Raw genomic sequence first — 27,556 nt, 5'->3', positions numbered from 1 at the left:
GAAACTCATGGTGTGACCTCTGACCTCAACCCTATTGAGAACCTTTGGAGTTTCCTCAAGCAGAAGATCTGAGGGTGGAAAGCAGTTCATATCAAACCAGCAGCTCTGGGAAGATTTTCTGACATCCTGCAGAGAAATTCAAGCAGAAACTTTCCACAAACTCACAAGTTCAATGGATCAAGAATTGTGCTGTGATATCAAAGAAGGTCCCATGTTAACAAGTAACTTGGCCTGTTATGATGTTTTTGATTGAAACAGCTTTTGGTTTTAGTACATGTGACCACTTAATGCTGCACATTCAAAGAATGACCGAATGCAGTTCTTTATAATCCATAAAATGTTTAGAAAATCTGCTGAGCATAATAATTTGGAACATTTCATTTTGAGTTTTTTATTTTTGAAAAAAATCCTGTTCTCATGGGGAGCTTTGTTCAGTAAAATTTGATTTATACTGTAATAGTTCATGACTTGAAAATTACACTGACCATCATTTGCATTGAGCATTTAGGAAAATCTGAGAAAATATGACTTGCATAATAATCTTCTAACACCGTGTGGAGGCACAAAGCTGCTACAAATAAGTTATGAATTTAACAGGTGTTGGAAATATGCTGTAAGGAAACGTGGTAACATGACTCCATTTATTATTTTTGGTTTCATGCTTCATAGTTCAACATCTTTTATGATTCAGTGGGAATCAAATGGGAGTCAGAACCAAAACAAACTGGGAAACAGCGCATTACAAACACGACGACATACAGTTTCATTAAATTACACGCAAGATGTGAGAATGTGGCAATTTATCCCCACAAGTTGTTAAAAAAAAAAAAAAAATCTTAATAGCAAAGGAAGTGGATTAAAATACATGATTACCAAATAGTGTGTTTCAAATTAACACATAAAAACCAAGAGAAAAAAATGATCCATAGTGAGGTCAAAGATACAAACAACTCACAAAATACATAACTGAGTGTGTAATCTAGTAAAACCTAAAAAGGTAGAAACTGCTGCTTCACTGTGGTCTGCATGAAGCAGATGGCGACTGAAACGGCGAGGCGCCGCCGCCGCTGCGCAGGATGAGGAAATGAAGTGGAGCAAGAGCGTGACTTCACCTCACCCCCTTTATTGCCTTGCAAATCTGCCTGTGTCGAAAACACACAGCCCTTTGCCCGGACATATCAGCAGAGCGCCGGCCTGGATCCTCTCCAGACAGCTGATGGTATGTAAAAAAAAAAAAAAACAAGAAGAAAAAAAACCACCTAGAAATGCAACTAAGAGATGTGTTGAACAAACTAGTTCTTTTCCCCCCCCCTCATTTAATGACTACAGAACTGTTGTTGTCTTGTTAATGAATATGCAGCGGCTCTGTTACTGTGAAGCAGGAAATGAAAGCGCAGCCTCAACGAGGGCAGAAGTTGCTCTAATTCTTTGCTGGTGATGCCAAACGGCTCTGAAACCATTGAGAGTTTGATTGAGGCAACTGCTGGTTAATGGATAACTGAGCGGAGGCTCAACCTTTAGCAAGAATTTGTTCAGCCCAGGCCGTGTGAGTCATGTGAGAGCAGAAGAAGGACCCTGAAGATCCCCTGCTTTTGTTTACCACACAGGTTGGACTCTAGCTGGACGGCTTTTGTTTGATTTCATTCATATGAAGCTGAGTTTGATCCGTTGGGATTGAAAGATACTATGGTGAGTGTAAAACTTTTTCTTTTTTAAACACAAAAGTTTACTTTCGGGTTTATTCTAATGGATATTCTTCATATTTTAAGTGGGTCCCCGGTTTTCAGCTCGACTCAGTTTACCTTTGTTTTGTGATTTAGAGCTAGTTTATGTCAAACAGGTCCAGCTGAAAATAGGTCAGGCGTCAAAGCGCTTCCTGTATAGAACAGTACCAGGAAGAGAAGCCCACGGCAGGAGCTCCTCTGTGTGCTTCTGCCTGCGAGGCTTTCAGTTTCCGTTGAATGTTTGATCCCCGACCAAAACTGAAAACGGTCGCCACCGTTTGTGTCCCGTACAGGCTGAAGCGAACCCTCAGCCGGCCGACGCGGCCTCCTCCGGCACGTTCGACCAGGTGCAGAGTCAGGTCAATGAAGTTAAAGTTATACTGAAGGACAACATCAACAAGGTGCTGGAGAGGGGCGACAAGATAGACGACCTCATCGGGAAGACGGACGACCTCCAAGCATCTGTGAGTACGAGGCAAAAAAAATGAAGTGGAAGCTTGAACCACGCACTCTGTGCCACAGGTCTCAAACTCCAGTCCTCAAGGGCCGCTGCATGTCCTGCAGTTTTTAGATGTGCCACAGGTACAAAACACTGGAATGAAATGTCTTAATTTCCTCCTCCTTGTGTAGATCAGTTCTCCAGAGCCTTGCTAATGACCTAATTATGCTATTCAGGTGTGGTGCAGCAGAGGCACATCTAAAAGTTGCAGGACAGCGGCCCTGGAGGACTGGAGTTTGACACCCCTGCTCTATGCTAACACCAGCTGCGTTTCCATTAAGTCACGCAACTTAAAATGACAAAACCACATCTGCCTCATAGAAAGAAATCGATGTCAAACTGGAATGAGAACACATTTTTCGCATCATATGAGTCGCATGATCAGCAACCGGATGTTACCACTGGAGAAAACAACAAAGAAAACAACAGGAAGTAGTAGGAGGAGGATGGATTGTCTTTGGTTCTTTCGTACGATGTGCGGCGTCGTACAACTCATAAAAAGTTGTGTCATTCCAACGTGTTGAATCCACCGCTCTTCTAGAAAATAACCGACTACACTTTCCCCAAAACGCCGCATATGTAGCCGCGCCCAAGCAGAGCTTGTCGCTCCAACACTTGAATAAGACGCCATCGTCTCCTCTGATGTCTGATAGATGGTGATTGTTACCGCCGCGACTATATTATGAATATCTTTCATGTAGCTGTTTGCAACTGTCGCTGCCATGACTATTAATGACTTATCGCGTGAACAAGCTTATTCACATGTGATTTTGATTGCATTTCTCATTTAATGGAAACACCACAATTGCAAAATCGTGCTGTTGTTGTTTGTTTTTTTTACATTAGCGGAATATAGACAAAGAGTTTTGCACATTTGTTATGGAAAGTTTGTCACTGCCAGTCTCCCATAAAGTTTTGACTGGTGAAGAACCAACGCAACAGTACAGCAGTACAGTACAACTCAGTCTTAAAGACAAAATTAGTCGCCATGGATACTGATTAACCAGCGAATTGACCTACTAGACAAAAGTATCTTTAAACTATGACCTGTGAGACAATCACTGTGATCTCTAGTCCACTCATTGTGAGACAACCAGCACCATTTGACTGGACCTCTGTTGAATTGGGTCGGTCATTTTAAACAGTCTATCACTTATTTTATGGTGCATATTTTTATTTGTCATGATTTTATAGAAATCAGTTTTCACTTTGATATTATCATGGTAAATAATATGTAGAACATACCTTAAAAATAAACTAGATTATGTGATTGAGGATAGCAGAGGATAAATGATGCAGTAAAAAAAAACTGCATTATGCAGATTATCCTGTAGGAAAAAATGAATGTAATGGTCAAGTATCAGTCCGCATACGCTGTACTAAATTTACAAATGCATAGGCCTGTCGCGATAAACGATAAATCGATTAATCGTACAATAAATTAAAACTATCGACGTCATTTCAATTATCGGCATTATCGCCTCTTCCGACCTTTTTCTCTTTCTGTTGATGACACCGAATGAAAAAAGGCTCAACTCTGGTGCTCTACACTGACTCCTCCCTTCCTCATTTCCTTAGTGTAAAGCCCAGCGGACACGACACGATCTTAGAGCTGTCAGCCGATTGTCGGCCCATTTTTAAAACCTGACAGACCACACATTAGCAAACAGAAATCCTAGGTATAACTGTTCGATCGGGTTCCTTCCTGCCGTGTGGTGTCCAGCAATGGGCACAAAATAATGGCTACAAGTTCAGTGAACTAATTTTAAAACCAGACATTAATCAATGCATTACTACAATCTACCTGCAATGCATGTGGCTAGTGTCAGCGTAAAGTCCTGACTGAATGAAAATCATTAGAACCTATTTACGTCACGTTAACGAAGAACAGCTGAAAAGTTACCGGGTTTATCAACTGCGGTAGCAATTTCGCTCCAACTCCTCCTCTTGTCATTTCTATATTCTTTGCATGTTGAATAAACATTAATGTTGTTTCCACGTCGGCTGGACTTCGGGTTGCGCCGTGTCAGCTGTTTGGGATTCCCCGACGTAATTTCCCATCAGAAAGCACAGAGGAGAATCCTCGCTTTCTGATTGGCTGCCTGTCACATTCAACAGGCTGCGTTAAGATCCCAGTCGGAGAAAAACCCCTGATTTAGATCGGAGCGGCAACGATGATCTACAGTAACACACCACACAATCTTAGGAAGACCAAAGGTCTAAGATTGTTGTATGGGGAAAAATAGAAGCAAAAAATCATGTAGTGTGAACTATTGCATCAGGTAATCGATGTGCCCATTTTCTCTATTTAAATCTAATTATTACTGAAGGGCAACATGATATACAGACTTCATAATCTTTTGGTTGAATGCAGTATTTATTTCCACTTTGGCTTTATGTTTAGTTTTTATCAAGTACATTTTTTGTTAATGGAGACTGAGAATCCATTTTGTTTTTGGTTGTTTTGTTTATTTTGTTTATCAGTTCCAGTGTTAAATATTCTTTTGAAAATAAAGTGCATCTATCTTTGGCAGGAAATCGCATGCATTATTACGTCATTTCCATTACATCAGTGTAAAAAAGTCTTCAAACAATATTATCGTTTATCGCAATAATTTTTTGAGACAATTAATCGCTCAGCAAAATTTGCTATCGTGACAGGCCTACAAATGCATATATTATATATTGTACTTTTTAACTGAATGTTTTTACTAGAGCATTTTCTCTCGAAAAGCTTGCATCCACACACGGCTTAGCGTCCGCAGATCAAGTTACATTTCTATACAAATTAGCCTGGGTGTGCTGGAGAAGTTTTAAATCTGTTCCTACATCGTCACCCAATAATCGCAGACATACAAGGACAGCTGCATTCAAGTTGTTTAATTTCCGACTTAATTTCCCCTTCAAAAACAGCAGCATAATTGATGTGTTTTAACATTCCTTGACGCAAAAATGAAAACTTTTGATTTTTTGTAGATTGGAACGCCGTCAAATTAATGTCATGTTCATCTGAGGGTTTGAATTATGTATGTATTTTTTATTTTTACCAAAATGTTCTCATTCCAAAAGGGACAATTATTGTATTAAACACAGAATAGAAATGTTTTATTTATCCAACACAAAAAGAGGCCTTCCTTACCAAGAACACTGAAGGGGACAAAAAGAAAGAAAATATACAAGCATGGTGATGGCAGCATCATGCAGTGGAGTCGTTTCGATGTCTGCTTCTGACCTCAAATCCAAAGCTAGGTTTTTGACACTTAGGTGTTTCCATAGAACATAATGATTCCAAGGATAAATTATTATGGTGAATTATTGGCTTGTAAAATAACACTGGATTTTGTTTTCCTGTTTTGAATTGTTGTAAATTTACCAAAGTAAAGCTAATCTGAATCTCAATCCAACGGGGACAGAGCGCGTTGCTGAGTGTCTCCTTCGTTTGGTCTGTTTTGATATTAAAAAAAAACAGTTACAAACGTCACGTTCCTTGCGGCGCTATTCACATCTTCACGCGTAAGAAGTGTGTGTTGAACATGCACCCAAAGCGGAAATGAGATTCGCTCTGTGATCAGATGCAGGCCTGGTCGGGTTTTCGACAAAGAATCAGATTTAAAGGTCGCGTCATTCCCACATACCGAAAAAGCCTTTACGTTTACTTCATTCATTTTAGCAGCAAAAGCCCAGAGAAGGAAAAAGACAAGCAAACCTTGAGTTCAGCTACAACCGATTAGCAGAGAAGAAATGCTTAGCTCGAAAAATGATTAAGAGATCAGCTATGATACTGTGTTCAGAAATAACAAGTTACATATGTACTTCCTTTAATTAAAGGGAACTCATCAACGCATGCAGACAATTCAGTGTAGTCAATGCCCAGTTCTGTACTGCTAGCAGATTTGCTTTAAGTGAAACTTTACCTCACTTCTCTGCTCACAGCAACAGAGTTAAATGCACTACCAACGTAATCAGCGGTCAGATACCAAATCTTTTAAGAGTGAAGGTACAGCGTTGACTATGCCATCAAATTTTAAGGTGCAGACGCTTTTACTTCTTCAAACATCAGATTTAATCTGCATTTGCTCTACGAGAGAGAGAAATAGCTTACACACGTCAGAATGGTGATCCGGACGCAAGCCTCAAAATATATGCAAAGCATCGAGAGTTGTAGGAGTAAGGTGGAAATTCTTTTCACACACTTTTACTTTATTATGCCCTCTATTTTACAGGTGTCCTAGACACAGTATGGTTAAATCAGTATGATTACAATCATGTTGTAATCTGTTTTGACCGTCGGAAAACAGACGTTTCACATGTTGGTTGCAGAAATATACATTGGCCTGATGGGAGGACTTTAAACTGTAAAGCAAAGATACATTTTAAGTTGTTCAACCAAAAGAGAGTAGATTCCAACATCATAAATCGTCATGGTAATCATTTCAGTTTGGGATTAATTTAGATTAAATCACTTCCATAGGTAAGGAAAAAGAGGTCAAACTACAGCACAGTGTCATGCTGGGAGTCCCATATAACAGTATTTTTTAAACAGTAATGGTATACCGTACTTTTCTACAACGCCATATTAGGACCAATGCAGATAGAAGGGAAAAAAAGGAGTAAGTCTCCACCAAAAAACGTAGAAATTTTGAGATTAATCTCAGCAATGACTTTGCTCTTTCTACAGAATTCCTGAGATTATTTGCTGGAAATGTACTCCCTAATACGCCATCATACTTTCCTGTATTTTAATGTATTCAAACACTGCCGATACATCATCACCAACAGTGACCGTACAGTACCGTTTGTGTTACTTTCATGAAAACAGTCCGAATGTAAACAAAGCAGTTTATTATTGGCCCAATGTGACGAGCGGCCATGTTTAAAATGGAGGCCGAGGCTGGTGAGACAGCACCAAACTCTCACAGGAGGAATTCAAATTTCATTCAGTTCCACTTCCAAACTAAACATTCGGACTTCCTCCAATGCAGCAGAAACCATTGTGTCTTCTTGTAAATGCTATTGTTTCCTTTGGCTGCTTTGATTAGTAGCTAAGGTTACGGCACCCAGTGGAAGCCTATCAGAAGGCTGCATTTCGTTTATTCACTGAAAATAAATTCTTGCCCAAATGATCATTTTTAGAAATTTAGAGTTGCTCTGGAAAATCACATCAAATTAACCGAACAGAAGAAGCATTTTTCTGATTCCAACCCAAATGAACCAGTTTTCCAACAGAACTTAATCTTAGTAAAACAGAGGTGTCCAAACGTTTTGCCAGGTGGACCAAAAATCTCATGTTAAAAGGGCCACAAAATTTTTATTTTTTTTTTAACCTTAAATAAATGAAACAAACAATACATTTTAGCAAAATGAACAAAGATTCATAAAGAAATTTGATCTCTAAATTATATGGATCTGTAAATGTGAAGTTTCCTACATTTTTCAGGCTGATGGTTTGCTGTCTTTCTTTAAAATGTAGCTAGTCGAATTTGGTGAATTGGTGCACCAAGTAAAAGTTGCTAAATGTTTGTGGACCTGCTTCCTGTTCAACTAAATCGAAAGCAAAAAGTCTGCAAAGTACAAGAAAAACTACTTATGTCATACCTAAAATTCAGAAGATTTTAATATATCGGCACCAGAGCTCATTTGTATCATTCTTGTTGTCTGGGGCCACACAAAATCATTCCATGGTCCACAAATGGCCCTTGGCCCACACTTTGGACACCACTGCTACAACCATTTGAGGAGCTAGAGTGAAAAACTCTTCAAACTATGCAGACGGAAGCTGACTTGTCCCGTACTATAAACCCATTAGCTTGCTTCATTCATGTACACATGCAGTAAACTACCATGCAGTTATTTTGAAACAGAAGCATTATGATGGTACTTACGTATTTCACAATAAGAAGCCTCAAAAACAGGTGGAGTATAGTTACCGGATGAAGACGTCTTTAAGACCAACACGCGGCATCGGCAGGTTACAGCTTGTCGGAGCTAGCTAGCGAGGATATATTAGCAGCTAGCAAAAAGTAGCTAAAAAAGTAAATATAAGAGGTTAAATAATTTGTCCTGCCACGACAAAATTCAAGACCTGCATGACTTTTGCGACGTCTTCTCTTATAACCCACTTTCCGTCTATTTCACTGTCAAATGGATTCCAATGGTGCCAGAATAGACCTGTGATTAACGTATTTAATGTCAACCTTTATTCATGAATATAAGACATTTTAAGACTCTAATTTCAGGAGGGAAAAAAAGTAAGACTTTTTAAGAATGTGCAGACACCCTGCTAACACCTTTCATCTGACTGGAAGTGCTAAACATTTTGAAGTTGTCCGACTTAAAACCTTTGCAGGAACCTAAAGATTAGGGTGATTGCAAAGAGGCTGTTTCAACCTCAAAAAAGATAAGAGGACATCCCCAAAATATCTGTAGAAAGACGTGTTGGTCTATCACAAAAAACACAGAAAACATCCTGAAGATTGTGGTTGTAACATTAGGAAACAAGGGGAAAAAGTCCAAGTATATGCTTTCTCAAAACCCTGACAAATGTCCTTCCTTCACAACAGCTTCGTTATAATTCGCTCTTTTGCTTTTTCAGGCCGACTCCTTCCAGAGAACGTCGACGCGGGTCGCCCGGAAGTACTGGTGGAAGAACATTAAAATGATGATCCTAATCGGTGCGATTGTGCTGATCATCCTGATACTCATAATCCTTGCTGCCTGCAAGGTCATTTAACCTTTGACCCCACCCCACACATCCCCCACCCCGAAGCGGAGGCAATCGCCACCAGACAACTAATTTGCACACATAGAACGTGTTGTTTTATATCTCAGAGATGTGTATGTAAATTCTAATTTAAACAGCGCATGACAATCCATTAAGGTCTCTATGATGATGTGAAAAAAAGAGATTAAATATAATAATAATTAAGTTTGCTGGCATGAAACCGTGACACTCCAGATGAACGCAAAAACCAATTTGATCCATGTTCTTCAACGAAACACAGACGAGAGCTTTTGTTTGGTTGTTGTTGGTTTTTTTATTATTTTGATCATTTTAATGTCCGATACATCACGTGTATATAATGTACGTTTATGGATGTCAAACTCTGTAAGAATATTTGTATTATATGACTGATGAACACCATAAAGTAGGTAAAACTGTGATCTCGTCTCTTTGCTGCCGCCTCTACAAGCGTCGGTCGGGACGACGTGAAGCAGCGAGAACTTCAAACACAAACCAGGGGAAGAACGAGGACGTGAGAAAACCCCGAAGCGATCTAAACGATTCCAAAAAGAAACAAACAAAAAACCAAAAAAAAAAACAAAAAAAGACACTGAAATACTTGGGTAAATACAGGAGAAATGTACGGTGGGTTCAAAGCAGTCTTCGTTTTGCTTTTCATAAACTAGCCATGTCTTTAGCCGGATCGTCTCTGTGGCCGATGCGTTCGCCTCCGGAGCCTGCGGGAAACAAACAGGAACAAGTCAGCCGTGGATGAGCGACATGTCTTCAGCTACTAAAGAAAGACAGGAATCCCCTGTTTTTAAACGGCCTACGTGATAAAAGCAATTATTTTTTCTTTACAGTTTTACAGCTTTAAAATGTGTATAGATTAAACTAGGGATCCTGACGGAGAAGTCAAAATACTAAATGGGAAAAATAAAATTAAAAATACGTTCATATCGGTCAAAAGATACAACATTATGGTGAGCATTACATGCAAATTTCTGGAATTGTGGTGACATTTTGATTGAGTGTGTGTGTGTGTGTGTGTGGGCGTGTGTGTGTGTGTGTGTGTTTTTTTTAATCAATGGATATAAGAAGAAAATGTGTTACAGGGAAAATTAACAAAAAGAGGAGTCTTTTCCATCGCTGTCAGTAAAACAAAAACAAGAACAATACATTTACACAAATTAAAAGCACTTTATCCCCCAACACAGTAGAGTCCAAACCAGGCTTAAGCTCATGGACTACTTTAGCTAAATAAAGAAACAAGCATTTTTTTAAAAAAAAATACATATGTTAACATTAGGAACTGGAAAATCCAGAGAATGACGAATGTATCCTTTAGGAAAGCAAATCGTTATTTATTCATACGTTATCAATCGTTACTTGTGGGGGAGTAAGGGCCTGTGAAAAAACCACAATTACATGTGTAGATTTTTAAATTCTTACATTACAAAAGACAGTCGCAGAAAAAGTATAGATAGATATATATTTATAAAATAAATGAAGGAAACGAATGGAAAGAAAGATGACAAAGCTGGACGTGTCCCTTAATTGTTTTTTTTTTTTAGATTAGAAATGCGGATACAGGATGTTGTAAGACCATACCAAACGGCAGCATTCGAGAGCGTATGCTTCTCATACCCGGTCCGCATTGAGCGGGCCCTGAGAGTATCTGGGAGTCAGCTCATGGCCTGCAAGGAAGCTCCGCTGGCAGGTACAAACAAGGTATGTCAGAGTTAGGACACAACACACTCTTTCTTTTTTTTCTTTTTTTTTTTTTTTCCTTTTTCTGTTTTCCTTTTGCACATCCTTAACTTTGGCATCCATTTACTGTAGTAGCAGTAGTTTACCTGTTAACTTTACGGTTTAAAACGAAGAAAAACAACAACAACAAAGAGAAGATTGCAAAAAAAAAAAAAAAAAAAAAGAGGCAGCGGAAGACTCGGCTGCTCTTAAAATTATTGTCACAAGAACCTTTTTACGTTACCACTACTGTAAAGCACTTAAGAAAAAAACGAGAAAGAACAACAGAATTACACAAATATTATAAAAACACCAAAGTTAAAAAAAAAAAAAAAAAAAGCTAATTGATGTTTTTTAACGGTGCTTAGTATGTGGTTGGTGGTACGTACCTCCTTGGAGGTGGAGGGTTTGTCCCTTTAATACGGTTTGTAACTGTTGGTGTGGCCACCACGCCGTGGTGACTTCCCATATCCACCAGACTGATCTGCAACAGCCACAACCTGCCGTCACACCGTGTTACCTTGGCAACGGCAATACATGTATCTATATATCCACAAATACTCACTGTTGTAGTCAGTATATCCATAATAATTGTTGTAACCAGAGTAATCATAGCCTCCATAGCCACCATATCCTTGATTGCCGTAACCATAATTTCCATAATTCCCATATCCCTGATTCCAGTAGTTACCATAACCCTGGTTCCAGCTTTGGTTGGGACCTGCAGACAAATAACACAGACTACAATGTATTAATAAAAGATCATCAATATGCTTTTTTTTTTGCCTGCCAAACTTCAAATATGAACTTTATTTTAGCAACAACTAAAACAGATAATAAAAAAACTGTATTTTTGCCGTGGTTCTACTGAAATTCTATGTTTCAACCACATAATTTGACAATTTAAGTGTAAAACACAAAGATAATATTACAAAGCATGACATTCAGAATAGTATAAATAGGAATAATATGATGTTCTTTAAGTGCAGTAGCTGATTAATTTGAGCAATTATTCCTTTCTCACAACAGCAGATTCTGCCGGACAACACATTTTCCCAGAAATTATCGTGATAATCAATAATATTGTTGCTTTGAGAACATTTTCAAGTAAAATGCCGTCAATGGCAAAACTGATGCAAGTTCGCCCTCTCAAAGACTAATAAGCTTTAATTTTGGTAAGAACATTTAGCAATGGAACATCTTAAATATCAAAAATAAGACAAAACACTTAAAGACAATAAATAAATAAAAATGCAAATAAAAACCACACAGAACCAAACCCATAAAATAAAATGGACTATGAAACCTCTGTAACCAAAATTTCCTTTCAAACATTATTAACTATGAGATTAGTTCTCATAAATCTGTTTTGGGTCATGCGCTGCTTTTCTGCTTCATTCCCTGAACTGACCACCAGGTGGAGCTGGAGGTCTGCCGTTAGAAACTCACCCCCACCTCTCCCTCGAGACCTGGACGAGTATCCTCCTCTGCCTCCCCAGTACTGCTGCTGCTGGTACTGCTCCTTGGACACGGCCACCTTCACCTCACACTGAGGGAGCCAATCACACTTGTTTATTGTACCTTTTAAAGACGCTGCTACGCGGGTATTTATGAAGCTACAAGACAAAAAAAAAAAAAGACAGATGGAACCTTGCTGAGCCCGATATTGTGGTACTTTTTCTCCATGATCATCTTCACTGGTTCCTCCTCCTGGAAGGTGATGAAGCAGAAGCCCCGCCGCTTGTTCGTTTTGGTCTCCATGGGAAGCTCGATGGACTCCACCTGATTATTTTACAGCACGGACATGGCATCCCGTGGGTTTAAGAAAAATAACATAAGAACATTTGTAAGTTAGGAGACCACAAACCTCTCCAAAGGCACCGAAATACTCTCTGACTTTCTCTTCGGGCGTGTCTGGGGACAGCCCACCTACAAAGATCTTCTTCACAGGCTCCTTGCTCTTCATGGCCTTTGCTTTTTTGGGATCAATCACTTTCCCGTTGAGTTTGTGTTCCTTCTGTGAGGCAACCTTCATGGAAAGAAAGGAAATAGAACAGCAGAAAAGAAATAGAGCCTTTCTAGGCATGTTTAGCATAAGAAACACCAAATACATTAGCCTGATATTATAGCAGACCTGTGGATGTAGTTTCAAAAAAATAAATAAATACAAAGAAAATAAATGCAACTCTGCGGAGATGCAGTAATAGGCACTGCTAGCTAAAAAGTCAGTTGAGCTAAGATTAAAACACTTATCATTAATATTAGTTCCACTAACACTATAGCGCTACCAACACTACACTTAGCCGAAGCTAATGCTAAAGACCTACACTAACATGGTATTAAGCGGAAGATAACGATGAAATGCTAACCAACATGATATTTAGCAGAAGATAATGATAAAGTGTAACACCAACATGATGTGTAGCATAGGCTAATGCCAAAATGCTAACTTCGACTGAAATTCTATCTGCCCTTGAAGTACTACCACCACCATAACAACCAATAAGGAAAATTTCAACACAGATGTCGAACTTTATTCCCCTGAAGTTTTATAAAACAGCAAAGTAAATTAGCACTTTAGAGCTTATCGGGAAATATTTCATGGGGGGGGGAAGCGAAGTGCGCTAAATGTTTTCAAAGTTAGCAAAAGCGCTAAATGAAAAATGAGCTCCAGTAATGTGTCCTCCACTGCAAAGATGGTATAAAAACGTCTTAATGCGTTTCCATTGCGAAATATTTCCAGCACCACCAACAGTAAGTCCAAACTAGGTTTCAAAGAAATAAAGTGTAAAAAAAAAATTATAATAATTATATTTGCTTAACTGCCCTGCGACAGACTGGCGACCTGTCCAGGGTGTACCCTGCCTCTCGCCCGGAACGTAGCTGGAGATAGGCACCAGCAACCCTCCCGACCCCATTAGGGACAAAGGGTGACCAGAAAATGGATGGATGGATATTTGCTTAACAAATTTAAGATGCAAAACAGAATTTCTAGAAAAGCGCAGCCTCGGGCAGCAAAGGGATACCTTTTCAACGCTTTCCGGATTTTTAAAGAGCACGAAGCCGAAGCCCCGCGAGCGCCCGGTCATAGGGTCCAGTTTTAACGTGCAGTCCACCACCTCCCCGAACTTTGTGAAGTAATCCTTCAGGTCCTTCTTGGTCGTGTCCCAGCTGAGCCCTCCAACAAACATCTTCCTGTTAACAAAACAGTCCACTTCCCTTAGTGCTGCACTGTTTACTGTACCGCAATTGTCATCACATTAGTAATAATGTAATTGCAAAAGGCAAAGTGGATAGTAATGCAATAAATACGGTTGTAGCGATGTGACTGTGACAATGTCAGAGAAAATCCTAGTTTGAATATTGTACATTTATGAATTTGATCATAGAAAATAATCATTTGCTTCTGGCAAATTTATGACTTTGACTGATTTTCCTATCAAACATATTCTTAAGGAGCAAAACAAGTCCATCGATGCACCGTGAAGACAAACTGCTGTATGTAAAGCTGTATAAAACTCTAGTCTTTGGATTTTATTACCAACGCAGACACTTTTCCCCTCCAGACATGTTTAGGTGCGAGCAGAAAAAGTTGGTCATTAGGAATCCGAGTCGGTGACAAACTATGACATACTGCTCAACTATATTAACATATTATAAACAGTAAATATGAGTCGAGTCGCCGTAAACATACCCTTCATCCTCCTCATTTTTACTAGCGTCAATCTTCGATCCGTCGGCCTCTCCTCCCATCATCAGGCCACAGTCCCCAGAGGCGGACATGGGATCGTCACAGTTGCTCTCCCCATCCTCCTCCATTCTCATCATGCTCGGGTCTTCGCTGAATTCATAATCTTCCGACATGTCTCAAATTTATCAGCACCTGCTTCCAACGAAAGGGGCTCCAGGAAGGAACACAAAACAATCCAATGCGAGAAGGAGCTAAGCTAACGGTAAAGCTGACAGCTAGAGGCTAGATAGGCAATTTATTATCAAGTGTGTTTAAAGGGAAAAAGCTGGTCCGTATCAGGCGTTCAAAGTCGGCTTGAAAAAAATCTATTACAAGCTAAAGTCAAATAAACGGATTGCGTTTCAGAAGGAAAGAGATAGAGTTTTTAAAAACAATAAATTTAAGGGTTAATTTCTGAGCGTCGTTTTGTTTTCATCGCAGTGACTCCTTCTGCGCTTTCGAAACACGTCGGTAAACAAAGCGAAATGTTTAACAGCGCCATCTATCGTTTCAAAGTGTTTAACGGAATTTTGTATACAGTATTGCATGTTCATTTTAGTACTAAAAACACCGTTAATTGACAAACACAACAAAGCACTTGAGCTAGGTTTAACCTTAAATAATACAAACGCACATAAATATATTGGGGGGTTACTACCAAGTTATTTAATTTTATTAAATAAAATATTGCTGAAAGGGTGGTAGTAGTGTTTTATTATTTTAGCAAATAAACTGCATAGCTAAATGTCGTTTTTCGTCAGCTGTAAGCGGGAAGTCATAATTATTAACAGGAATAAATACTTGAAAACATAACCCTGTGTATTTAATTTATATTATGATAGTATTACAAAATACCACTCACAACATGGCGTCTACCTTGACGTCAAAGGGGATAATATCGCCACCTGCTGGACTGGAGGCTGAAGTCACAGAGCAGAACATGTGAGCTGGTCACAGCTTTGTGCGGTAGCTAACTGCGGTGTAATGGCGTCTTCAGTCAGTTAGAGGTAAACCCCTGGTTTACCGTGTTTTGTTGCTAAACTCTACCGTGTCCCACCTGTCCGGCCCGGAGAAGCGGGAAGAGAGGGGCGCTGCCGGGCTGCAACATAGTACTGCTGCCGCTAGCTTAGCTAACGTCAGCTAACCCACTGCCAGCGGTAAACGCTCGGGTCAAAAATGGCCTCGGTTTCGATTCCTGCCTGCACCACTGCACTTTTACTGGACATCGAGGGAACCACTACGCCGATCACGTTTGTTAAGGCGAGTTTTACTTGTTCAAAGAAAATGTAGCTGTTGCGCTAACAGCTTTCTGATACCGGCTAGCTCATAGTAAAACATTTTTTTTTTGCTTAACCCCCCCCCCCCCCCCCCCCCCCCCAAACAAACAAAAAAACCAGCAAATGTCTTTATATTTCGTGTTTAGCCTTCCTGCTTTTATTGTTTGCTCAGAAATCATACAGATCCCTTATGCTAGCTTCACTTTCTAGGATTAGTGACGTAAATAGCGCTTTCCTCTCGTGAAGGTCGACGTCATCAACCAAGCCCCTTATAGAAATTGTTTTCCTTTTTTTGTTATTTTACACAGTCACGTCTGTTGCCATGAGAATTGCCAATTGTCTTTGCATTTTACTTAAGGTGGTATACCAAGGTGGCCTGAATGCACCATAATATTAGATCCAATATAGGTCTTAATTTTTTTTTTTTAAGAAATACACACAATTAACTTTGTGTATTGGTGATTTTATTATTTTTTCAGGACATACTGTTTCCTTATATCAGAGAGCATCTTGAGGATCATCTGTCCACGCATTGGGAGGAAGATGAGTGCAAACAAGATGTCCACCTGCTCAAAAAGCAGGTGCGTTGTGTATTACACTGAGAATCACTGGAGATCTGGAAAACGCTCAGCGACTGAACAGAGGAGGAAGTGCTGGCGGCTCTCCTGCGCGTCGATCTGACAGACCCTCTAAAAGCCCGGCCTGTCCTTTCAGATCGAAGAGGACATGAGGCAGAACCGGGCGTGTCCCGTCCACACCGTGGACCAGACGGTCCACACGGACGAGGAGAAGGCCATCAGGGAGGTGGTGGAGAACGTGATGTGGCAGATGGCGGCGGACAGGAAGTCCACGGCGCTCAAGCAGCTGCAGGGCCACATGTGGAGGGCAGCCTACACGTCTGGGAGAATCAAAGGCGAGTAAGTACGCCGATGTGTTCGCTCGCTTCCCAAGATTTAAAAAGAAACCTTTTTTTTGTTTTTTAAATGACTACACTTCTTGACGACGCCGTGTGTGTGTGTTCCGTTTGCGAACAGGATCTACCCCGACGTGGTGCCGTCCGTCAAAACGTGGCGGGAACGCGGCCTGAAGGTTTACATCTACTCCTCTGGCAGCGTGGAGGCCCAGAAGCTCCTGTTCGGATACTCGGTGGAAGGAGACGTTTTAGACGTGAGCCGCTCATCTAGACTTAACGGGGTTTTTTGCTTCCGCGGAGTTCGGACCGGCGTGTTGTCCCAACTGTTCCGATCCTGTGTGTGATTTCAGCTCTTCGACGGCCACTTCGACACCACGATAGGAGCCAAAGTGGACTGGAAGAGCTACGAGCGGATCGCCGAGCGGCTCGGCTGTCAGCCGGAGGAAATCACCTTCCTCACCGACGTCAGCAGAGGTGAGCCGCGCTTCGCCGCCACGCCGTGTTGGACCGGCTGGGCCGGAGGAGCCGGTTACGCTGGCTTCCTGTCTGTTCTGCTGCGTCAGAGTCACAACGGCTCTGAAAAACGTTGACTGAAAACGATTAAGAAACAATTGAAGTTTGAAAAAAAAAAAATAGAAATAGATATAACTGCAAATTCAGATTTGAGCTAATTTCCAGTTTTTCATGGAGTGATTGTATTTAATTGCAGTAACAGAATGACATTAAAAGTATCAATTAATTTATTTACACCAATTTTTCTTATTATTCCGGAAACTTTTTGCAAATGTCAACATTTAATAGAAGAAAATGTAGCCGTCATTTAAAAAAAAACGTTTTATTTACATTAAAACCTAAAAAGATGAATAAAGTAGTTGGTATATAAAAATTACAGCAGATTTCCTGTAGTAGATATTTACCAAAAAAAATGTTTTTTCAAAAAGTGAGGTTATATTTGTGACTCCAAGTTGCTTTATTTAGCTGGAGTGATGAGACAAAAATGTCTCTTTGGATTGTAATCATTTTTGTCAAATAGTTTTAATACTTTGGCTTCACTATGTGACTATGCTACTCTCGTACCGGACTGGGCGTCAGGTTAAGAGGCTTCAGGTGTTGTTATATTTAGATCTAGTGTGATCCGTCCAAGTTCACGTTGGAAAAACTCCTGACTGCGTCGTAAACGTACGGTGAGCTGTCGTCGTACTCGGGCTGGAGAGCGAACCGGCCTCGCGGTGAAAGCTTGTGTCGAACCGTCCGACCCGAACTCACCCGTGGTTTTGTGGTTGCAGAGGCCAAAGCGGCGGAGGAAGCCGGGCTGAACGTCCTGCTGGTGGTCCGGCCCGGAAACATGGAGCTGACGGACGAGGAGAGCGCTCACTACAACCTCATTACCTCCTTTAGTCAACTTCAGCTGACGGGGCGAGCTTAACACCGACCCAATCCGCTTCTCCTCTACCATCCCTGACTTTCTTTCCTTTTTTTTAAATCTACTCTGGTGTTCTTGATTTTGACTGTTGGCAGGAACTGGGACTTTTTTTTTCATTTTTTGTTCACTGTATGGCTAATTATGTAGCCTTGAATAAGTACTCCTCTTCCTCAAACGTTTCCATATTTTGGCATTTGCCACAGTTTCAAACTTCAGTGTGTACATATATATATATATATATATATATATATATATATATATATATATATATATAGTAATAGACCAACAAAAAGTTGTGCATAATTGTGATGAAAATGAGGTACATGATTTAAAAAAAATCTGTTGACCAAATGTTTGCTGCGGCTCTTGGGCTCAGTCAGGTGAACATGATGCTGCCATCGCCGTGTTTTCTTGTGACTTTGAAAGTTTGCCGTGTGCCCTGCATGGTTTTGAAGCAAAATTCTCTACCGATCGCTTCAGTAGGTCTCTGCTTTGACTAGGCCATTCTAACACGAGAACATTGCCCATCAGGGTCACTCCACCTCCGTGTTTTACGGCTTTCCAGCAGGTTTTCTTTCCATCAATAGAAACCCCACAACATTATGCAGCCACCACCGTGCTTCACAGCGGAGATGTTTTCAGAATGGTTTGCATTGTTGCTCTTCAAGCTGTGTGTATGTGGGTTTTTTTTTTTGAACAGTTCTTTAAATATCTCTACAACTACAACGCCGTTTGTTCTCTAACGAACCTGTGACGCCTTCACAGAACATCTGGGTTTCTCAGTCTCTCCAGGGAGATGCTACGAATGCAAACTCGGTCGTCGTTCTTGCAATTTCGCTTCATTTTCAGTTTCATCCTTTTCTGACCAACCACTGCAACTCTCCACCTTAAGCTAAAAGACAAGCTAACCCATGCAGCTCTGTCATATTAAGCTTGCTGCTACCTGTTTCGCAGCCATTGCTTGTCAGTCAATCCTTTTCCGTTTCTCTACAGAAGTTGCGCTCGCTGTTGCTTTCCACATATTTAAAATACATTTTTATTGCCAGTCAGTCAGAGATTAGACGTTAGAGCAGAGGCAGCAGCAGGACAATGACGTGGGTTTTTTTCTGAGAAAGAAAAGATTACAACTTGATGAGAAAATCTGAGGAAAGGGAAGGTTATGTGCAACATTTCAATTTTTTTTACAAGACCATGTTATGGCAAAAATAAAGTTTAAAAAAAAATCACAAATTTACTTAAAAGGTGCTGCAAAATGAGTAATTCTAGGCCAAGACGTAGATGAAAACAACTAAAAGCTCTGTCCACTGCGATTTCATTTAAGGGCATCAGAGTAAAGCAGCTGAATAGAAATAGCTTCAGATTTTTATTTGCTAAAAATGTTTTTATTCCCTTCTACTTTACTGTTATTTGCTCCTTTTTTTTGTTGGTCTATTCCATAAAATAGAAGTTTGACAAATTGTGGACAAGCTGAATGCTCTTTGCTTGGCGTTTGTACCCATGAAATCACGGCAGAAATGCCTCCTTCATTTGTACAGAGTGATGTAACGACCAGAAGCGGGAGGTCGGTGTCATGGCAACCCGAACTGGACTGCGAGACTGTGGATAGGTGCTGTACAATCGCAGAAACTGTGAGGTCACTTTCTTGACGTTTGAACTTTTAGGTGAACCGTGTGTCTGACTTTCCAGCTGTTTGTGTACGAGCGTGATGTAACCGTTCCCATTTTTGTAAAACGTCGTTTGCCCGTGCGACTACGAGACGCGCTACAGTCGGAACCTCTGGTCGTGTTTTAGAGAGTAGAATCACTGTGTAGAAGCACTCTGCCGCGGCGCCGACGGGAAGCCAGAGTGTGAGAGTCTTAACCCCACCGCAGGCGGACGGCGTCTGTCTTAACGTGTGCCATCTGTGTCGTCTGTAACGGAGGAGGAAAACGATGCCGGAGCGACGATCAAATGTGTAAACGGAGTCGGTACTAATCCAGAAATAAACACCTTCTCACACACAAGACGCCTGCGTCTCTTTAGTTTGAGCAGTTTTAAAATGAAACTATGAAACCATTTATTTCTTTTTTTTTTTTTTGACAAAACTAAACTTTTACTATTAGGAAACTGTCGGCATCTTCCCTTTGAAGCAGAAATGAGTTTTTAGCTAACAGCTATTCAGTGTCACTGTTATGATAGGTAGGGGATACATAAGATTTTGTATGAACCAAGTTTAAATAGAGCCACGGATGTACAATAACGAATAAAAAAATTCCATCTTATTTCACTTGGACACTTTTTCTTTCCACTCAACTTCCTACCCTGTCTAATATGCTTGGATAAATCAATGGAACATCCAGCTTTAATAATTTTGCGGTTTTCTCCTCAACGTGGAAGGCGTCAGTTATTTATTTTTTATTTGTCTTATGTATTTAATACTCAGAATTAGTAAAACTGATTTTTAGCTTTTCGTAGCTGTTAGCCAGAATGATTTATATGAAAATCTGAAATATTTCCCTGAGTCTGAGCAGGACTTTTTGATCTAATCTGCTGAAATGAATGAACCTTTCACATATATGACGCATACAGAACTAAAGAGAATAGAAATGAAGTACAACATTATAGTAATAACATACATTCTTGTAATCAAAAATAAAAGTACACATTTTTCTGTCATACAAATCTCAACTTATTAACTGAACACTTTATAGCTTTAAAAATTTTAAATCTATTTGTTTGGCATCTCCTCTAGTTTGGTGGTATGATATTTTTAACAAGACTAAACCAGCCATATGTTGACTTCCTATAACAAGGAGGTCAACATTTTCAAAGGATTCAGTCCAGAACCTCATCACCTCATGAGTTCTACTTTTCCTCTGTCTACTCGTCAGCAGTTTCACACATTATAATCCAAAAAATTTTTTTAGAGCTCACACATTGTTCTTCAACACATTGTTCTTCAACTCCATGTCTCCAATTTCAATGATACAAAACCACCAAATGTCCTCCATTCTGCCCAGAATTTGCGATAAATTTAAAGTTCCTGACGTATTTAATTTTTTTCACACTGCGACTCAGCTGTTGCATCGATTCAATCTGATTTATACAAGCCTGCCTGTCTGCCGTCAGGATCATAGTGTCACATCCAGCTTAGCGGCGATCAGCACCAGTTAGAAGAAATAACCAAACTTCCTCAGATGTAGACATGAAGCTGTATCAAGTATCTTATTAAGACATCTCAAAATATAAAACGAAGATAAAACAATATATATGTGAAACATTACTACAAAGCATAACATTGACATTGTAACCAACTAGAATAGTGAGATATGTTCAGGTGTTCAAACACAAGACCTTGTGGCACTCCTATAGCTCTGGCAGCTGCTCTCTGCAGCCATCAGCGTCTTCACGCTGACTCTGACGCTCCACCACGTCTCTGCACACCACCTCAAAGCGGCAGTGACGAAAGTCGATGGCAAAAGTGCTGATGTACATGAGGAAGAGCATCACCACGGCCCACTGGCAGCGAACCGTGTGCATGTGGGGGATAGCAGCCAGGACTGCATCGGGAGAGTCAAGGATGAAGACGGGAAGGCAATAACTGAACATTAAATCTCACAAATATAACATTAAGACAAAAAGCAAACAGTGGTGGGCTGCTAATGCGCTAATAGCAGAGCTAATTTTTCGTTCAGCGATTTAGCCCTTTTAATAATTTGGAAAACGTTTACCCCACTTATGTTCCCCTACATGAATGTTTCTAAATTTACTTGGCTGTTGTGAAAACTGTTTAGTTTACTGTAAGTGCTTCAGAGTTAGCCTAACTAACTTTTTAGTTAGTGATTCCCACCATTGGTAAACAAAAAAGAATCCTAGAACATTTCTGCTAATAACCAACAGGCTAATTAATGTCCTCCAAGTAAACCGTTCTCTGTCTCAGATCAACAAATTGGAGCTAAGAAATGTAATAATTTTTTTCTCACTATACAGTCGACACGTTGCATGTTATGGTTTACATCTGGCAATTTCAGGCGTGTGCACAACGCTGGAGGGCAAAAAGACTTCTTTTACTTGCCACCCATAGCTGCACTGTCGGGGTAGAACAACTCTATTAATAGAATAAAACCTGGAGATGTAGGTATTATGATTTAATTCAGTCCGCCACAGCAAAAGAAAAATAATTCAAAAAAATGTTGAAGAATGACTCAAAACCACTTGTGTTCTTTTTGCTCTCTGTGTTGGCTGCACTACACGCAGACTTGTTGCCATTAGCTACCACAGCGGTAGCTAATCTGCCACAGCGGTAGATTAGCACAGCGGCGTTTGATTAGCTAATTTAAACACCTGCTCTACACCAGAGTTGGTGTGTAGGTCGCCTTTCTTTATTTTGTAACTGAACCGAAACACAAAATTCTGCAGCACACCTACTTGGTAAAATTGTCAAAGTCAAGCTAGCATAACTTACCTACTTCCCTTTCCTTTGCTATTTTTTTAAAGGTACAACTTTTTCTTGACCTTGTTCTCTAGTTGTTGTAATGTTGACAATTAGTAGCAAAGCACTGCGTCCCTTTTTTTATGTGTCACACGCACATTTAGGATTTAGCGCATTATGTTGACATCTTGATAGCTAAAACCAATTGTCGGCTAGCAGGATTTTGCCCTCCAGCAGTGAGCTGGGGGACGGGATCTTTGTGATGTCACACTGCAATGTGTCTATAGGCAAGAAGGCAAATATGGAAGAAGGTACTCTGGACAAACTAGATCTATAATGAAGCTTTGGGAATTTGCTTCTAAAACCCTGTGTAAAGGAAAAGAAACTCTAAACACTAAACACACCATTCCTACAGTGAAAGATGGTGGTAGCAGAACCATGCTTTTCCTCAGCAGAGACAGAGAAGCTGGCTAGAGGTGACGGGAAGATGGATGTAACTGAACACAAGACAAACCTAGAAGAAAACCTGCTAGAGGTTGGAGAAGACCTGAGACTGGGTGACAAGCTTTTCTTTACCCGGTTCTACCAGTTGTCAGTGTGAAAGGATACCAGACTTCAGTATAATGCAGAGAGAGATGGCCGCAGACAGCACCAAACGGCCGATAGCAACCACCTTCCCCTGGTTGTTCAGGTTAACTTTCCAGGTGATGTAACTCTGAAGCCAGCAGTACAAGTTGCCCAGTCCGAACGCCAGGAACGTGCCCAAGTTGTGAGTCACCCACATCTCAAGGAGCTACAAAAACAGACGCGAGTCAGTCTGTCACAGTCCGGATTTGGAGTCGATTTCTTAACGATCGGCGGTTACCTGGAAGTTTCCCACAATCGTCATCCCAAAACAGGCGATGGAGAAACACACCACACTGACAATGTTCAGCCACCGCTTGTCTAATTTGGTCTTCAGCTGAAAGTACCTGAGGATGCCCACGACAAACGCTGAAACAGAGGATTGGTGAAAGCAGGAAGAGCCACAGGGGTCAGCGTACCAATCATGATCAGAAAATTTATTCGAAATAGAACAATTGGGATTCATACCGCTTAAACTTTTTCATATTTTGCCTAACAACAACCACAAACATTAATATATTTAATTGGGATTTAATGTGAAAGAGCAAAAATGATACATGATGCTAAACTTTTTCTTTTTTTTTATACAAATAAAAAACTGAAAAGTGCGGTGTGCAAAAGCATTCGGCCTCTTTTTTTTCTCTGCGTGCAACCAATTGGCTTCAGAAGTCGCCTGGTGACGCCATGTTGCCGTCAGCCTGGACTTTGTATCTGAACGGCGTTTCTTTACCTGCGAACGCTGCCAGGTTCAAGATCTCACTGAAGTAGCAGCTGGCTGGGGGGAAATTCCCTGTGAAGCTGAGGAAACACAAAGTACGATAAAATAACAGCAAGCAGCTCCGGCGTCACTGTTAGAAGAACGTAGGACTAGTGCAGTGTGTACCTTATGTAGGGAGGATATGCAGATAGATTTCCCTTTCTAGAAATAAAAAAAAAAAACAAAAGAAGATCTTATTCCAGGGCTGCACTGGGTAAATATTGGTTGTCCCTCAGAGAGGGTAAGTCGTACCTGTATGCTGAGGTCAGAGGCAGCACTTTCCCATCGTAGAGAGCTATGAAGTACCTGTTGGAGGTGGCAGAACAGAAGCACAGCGGCGTGTTAGGAACAGGAGGCGCTGCAGTGGTGGAGCATGGACCATTCAAAAGACGTCACATTTTACCACTCGGCTTTTACCAAAGTTTGTGAAAGTGGGAAAAAAAAATAAAAAGAAAGTCAATAAAAATAACCAATCTGCTTTTTAACTAATGCTGCGTTCACGTTTTGAGCGTCAGGTTTACATTCAACGTCTACGTGGAGCGTCTGACGCGTTCAAGGCGTCAAAACGCTCCAAACGGTTCAAATCGCGCCGCGCTAGACGCTCGAAATGCGCCACGACGGCCCTCGACGTGCCTCCACATAGACTTTGAATGTGAGGCTGACGCCGCGCCTGACGCTCCAAACGCGTTTGGTGTTGTGGAGAAATAAAAATGTAATAATCAAGGATATTCATTTTTGTGTGAGTTTTGCATATTTCGAATATTGCAATCACACCTTTGGAATATCAAATGTAATGCTTCCTACTGCTAAACTGTGTGTTCCCATTACAGTTTGAAATGATTCAGCCGAGTAGTAAGACGAATAACCTTGTTTGCAAGCAACAGTTGGATAAGGAGCGCAGATTATGCTAGAACAGGACGTAGCCGTACGGAGTGTTCTACCGAGCAGAAGTATCTGGTAGAAAGGTGCGACATCCAGTACGAAGAAGAAAACGCGACTCCTCCGATGGTTGGTAGTCAAGCATGGAGTGTTTTATGCAGGAGAGGATTTGACAGTTTGTGTCTCGGGGTGCCGGGATGAGAGATAAAAGTATGAAGTCCTCACTCTCACACTCAGACACGACCTCCTCCTTGAGGGACTCATTGCTGTCCGTGTTTGTGGGCGAGTTGTGTCTCCATTTGGCCAAGTGCATTGATTTAACGAATGTCTTGTGAGTGATTTTATATTCTGGTTTGTGCCTCATTTTTGTGTCTTTTCCGAAATATCTAAGAGCCGGGTTTTTGAAGCGATGGTTAACCGAGTCTCTCTACAGTGTGAACGCGCCATTTAAATTCACAATGAAGAATGGCATGTTGGAGATGATTTGCACCATTCAGTCATCAGTAGAATATGTTCTTTTCTTGGAATTACGCTAATCAATACCTCCTTCTAATTGGTAAACAGATTTTTCATGTGAATGTTGGTATTTATGATGGTTTATGTTTGGCGATGAGCTCTATGAGGATGGAAACACTCATTGCCATCACCCTAATCTGTCCACAGATTCTCTATCAGAATATCATCGAGACGTTAATTTTTACCTCAATCACACAAAGCAAGTCAGTAAAAGTAAAATATTTCTTTAAAACTGAATCTAGGGATATGAACACTGTTGGACTTAACTAGATACTGTTTATATTTAAATAATTTTAAACATAAGAAAAGGTGAGAACTTATTTAATAGTCTGATAAAGGAGTTTTAGCTCAGTTTATTTAATGATCTTCACCATAATAAGACATTACAATTTCCTCATTTCTTAACTATTAAATTGATATTGAGGAAATGAAGAGTCCATTTTTTAATGGTAGTTCACCTTTGCATATTTCTGTTCTATGAATTCATTAAAGGTACAGATTTTATTTATTTATTTTTTTTAAATATCCTGCTTACCGTTTTAAGATTTTAGGAAAACCTTCTTGCCATTTGATTGCCCAACTCAAAAGCACATTAATAAACTATCGATGAGTCGTGTTGATTCTTGAGTTGTTGTTTGTTGTTGTTTTTTTGTCCAATCTCCATTTGATGTTTAGGCATCAACTCTTTATCTGAATAAAGGTCAAAAAGAGGTTGAACTTACACGACCCAAAGTCCAGCAGCAGTAAACATGGAGAGGACGGGAGGCAAGAGGACCAGCGGTCTGCACCACCACATGTTCACCATTCTGATGTCACACACACACAACAACACACACACAACAACGCACACACAGCATTACTTCACATAATGATAATGAGCTCTTTGTTAGCTATAAAGCTTACGGAAAGCAAACAAGTGTTTATGTCGTCTGCAGTTTTTCCATTTCTAGTTGTCAGTTTTATTTTCATGCACAAATACACATTCATATATGTATATATAGCACAAAATGAATATATTTATATACATTTTGTTCTTTTAATGACACAAGGTTAGTTAGAGGTAGAAGAATTACGTCAAGGTCTGATGAGCCTTTACCTCTGGAAGGGTTCCAAGTCTTTGGAGATCTTTGGGGTGATTTCCTCAGACACACAGCAGCTCTCTGGATCCTCTTCACCTTGACTTAAAGCCTTTTTTATTCCGTACAGATGTAAACGAGTTGACTGCTCAGCAGGAAAGCCCACGTTCCTCTTCTCTGCAGGAGACTTTAAGGATGTCTCACCTGCTTACTGGGTCACTTTCCCATGGCCCGGTCAGCTCCACCCATCTTCTCTTTCTCAGTCAGAGGCGTCATCAGATTTGTTGCAAGACTGACTGCTACCAGAGACACTTCCCTTTAATTTCGCTTTAAATAACGTAGTTTTGAAATGAGTTGAATTAAATACTTCCGTTCCTTTAATTTCCCTTTAAGTATTTTTAAATTGAGCTGAACTGAACGCATCTCTTATTAGAAATATCACATGTCCCTCTTTTCTTCTTCTTCTTTTTTTTTTGCAATGAAACTAATTATCAAGATACATTTTAGGGCAGATAAAGGCAGGATAACGTTAAGCTAATTACGTTTGAACCTGAGCCATTAAACTTGGTGAAAGGAAGCGCGTTTTCCTTGCTGCTCTAATGATAGTTCTCGTCATACTTGGAGTGACAGTTTTACTGTGACCATATTTTAACGCTTAAATTGTCGAAAAATGCCGAGAGAAATCTATTCTGCCGCCAAACAATAAATGGAGGGAGTCAGACGTAACGACGTCACAAGCACGTCCCGACACGAAACGTCGCATTCCTCAGTCTTCTGGCAGGACGGTGAAGGCGGGTGTTTCACTGTGAGGCCTCACCTGTCCCTGGCTCCGGTGGGTTCGCTTCAGTGCACTTGGGTTCCGTCTAATAGAAAATTAACTCTCTCTTTTCCATTTTCATTTAATAGAAAATGAACTCCCTCCTGCTGAAAGCTGATATTTCCCGATGCTTTAGCTGCATTCAAACCGGTACATGGACGGAAAAAGAACCAGGGTGCCCCAGGGCATCCCCTCTCCCCCTCTCTAAATACGATGAAGAAGAAGAAGAAAGTCTGCACAGTGACGGCACAGAATCGATTCTGATTGGTTCATTTGTTTTCTGTAGCAGGAGCTTCTTGAAATGCAGGTGAAGGACGGAAAACACCGAATTATGTTTGCCTCACGTTGTTATAGAGAGTAATAAAATTATTATTTTTTTTTAATCATTTAAAATAAATTTACTTAAAAAAAATAAAGAATTCTTGATATTAAAGCCATAC

The 27,556-nt window shown here is 40.4% G+C and overlaps 4 protein-coding genes across 7 annotated transcripts; 2 read left to right on the top strand and 2 right to left on the bottom strand.

The window, feature by feature from the left end:
• Positions 1–1,064: 1,064 nt before the first annotated feature.
• On the top strand, positions 1,065–9,555 carry LOC102223467 (vesicle-associated membrane protein 8-like). Its single transcript, XM_014470023.2, has 3 exons — positions 1,065–1,219; positions 2,018–2,188; positions 8,816–9,555. Exons 1-3 carry the CDS (start codon positions 1,085–1,087, stop codon positions 8,951–8,953), a joined length of 444 nt encoding a protein of 147 aa, XP_014325509.1. The 5' UTR covers positions 1,065–1,084; the 3' UTR covers positions 8,954–9,555.
• Positions 9,556–9,616: 61 nt separating this feature from the next.
• On the bottom strand, positions 9,617–14,891 carry hnrnpd (heterogeneous nuclear ribonucleoprotein D). Of its 4 annotated transcripts, none has more exons than XR_002753175.1 (8): positions 14,388–14,891; positions 13,720–13,888; positions 12,561–12,722; positions 12,344–12,475; positions 12,143–12,242; positions 11,259–11,414; positions 10,556–11,177; positions 9,617–9,681 (listed from the first exon to the last, which is right to left on the bottom strand). XR_002753175.1 is itself a non-coding variant. In XM_023338635.1 (8 exons), the coding sequence occupies exons 1-7, from the start codon at positions 14,555–14,557 to the stop codon at positions 11,110–11,112; spliced, it is 957 nt and encodes a 318-aa protein (XP_023194403.1). In that variant the 5' UTR covers positions 14,558–14,891; the 3' UTR covers positions 9,617–10,657; positions 11,083–11,109. The 4 variants fall into 4 exon arrangements, 3 of the variants coding, with proteins under 3 accessions (XP_023194403.1, XP_005802518.1, XP_023194402.1); XM_023338635.1 differs by having other exon boundaries at positions 9,617–10,657; positions 11,083–11,177; XM_005802461.3 differs by having other exon boundaries at positions 11,083–11,177.
• A 428-nt stretch (positions 14,892–15,319) lies between these two features.
• Positions 15,320–20,039, top strand: enoph1 (enolase-phosphatase 1). Its single transcript, XM_005802459.2, has 6 exons — positions 15,320–15,683; positions 16,180–16,281; positions 16,415–16,617; positions 16,735–16,867; positions 16,964–17,087; positions 17,900–20,039. Exons 1-6 carry the CDS (start codon positions 15,600–15,602, stop codon positions 18,037–18,039), a joined length of 786 nt encoding a protein of 261 aa, XP_005802516.1. The 5' UTR covers positions 15,320–15,599; the 3' UTR covers positions 18,040–20,039.
• On the bottom strand, positions 18,703–27,261 carry tmem150c (transmembrane protein 150C). The gene is made up of 8 exons (XM_023338636.1): positions 26,320–27,261; positions 25,946–26,029; positions 24,081–24,134; positions 23,955–23,990; positions 23,802–23,869; positions 23,313–23,440; positions 23,057–23,240; positions 18,703–21,575 (listed from the first exon to the last, which is right to left on the bottom strand). The coding sequence occupies exons 2-8, from the start codon at positions 26,026–26,028 to the stop codon at positions 21,382–21,384; spliced, it is 747 nt and encodes a 248-aa protein (XP_023194404.1). The 5' UTR covers position 26,029; positions 26,320–27,261; the 3' UTR covers positions 18,703–21,381.
• Between the last annotated feature and the right edge of the window lie 295 nt (positions 27,262–27,556).

Source organism: Xiphophorus maculatus, chromosome 8 (genome assembly GCF_002775205.1).
Source record: "Xiphophorus maculatus strain JP 163 A chromosome 8, X_maculatus-5.0-male, whole genome shotgun sequence".
NCBI classification, from domain to species: domain Eukaryota; kingdom Metazoa; phylum Chordata; class Actinopteri; order Cyprinodontiformes; family Poeciliidae; genus Xiphophorus; species Xiphophorus maculatus.
This window is presented reverse-complemented; position numbering and strand designations above follow the sequence as displayed.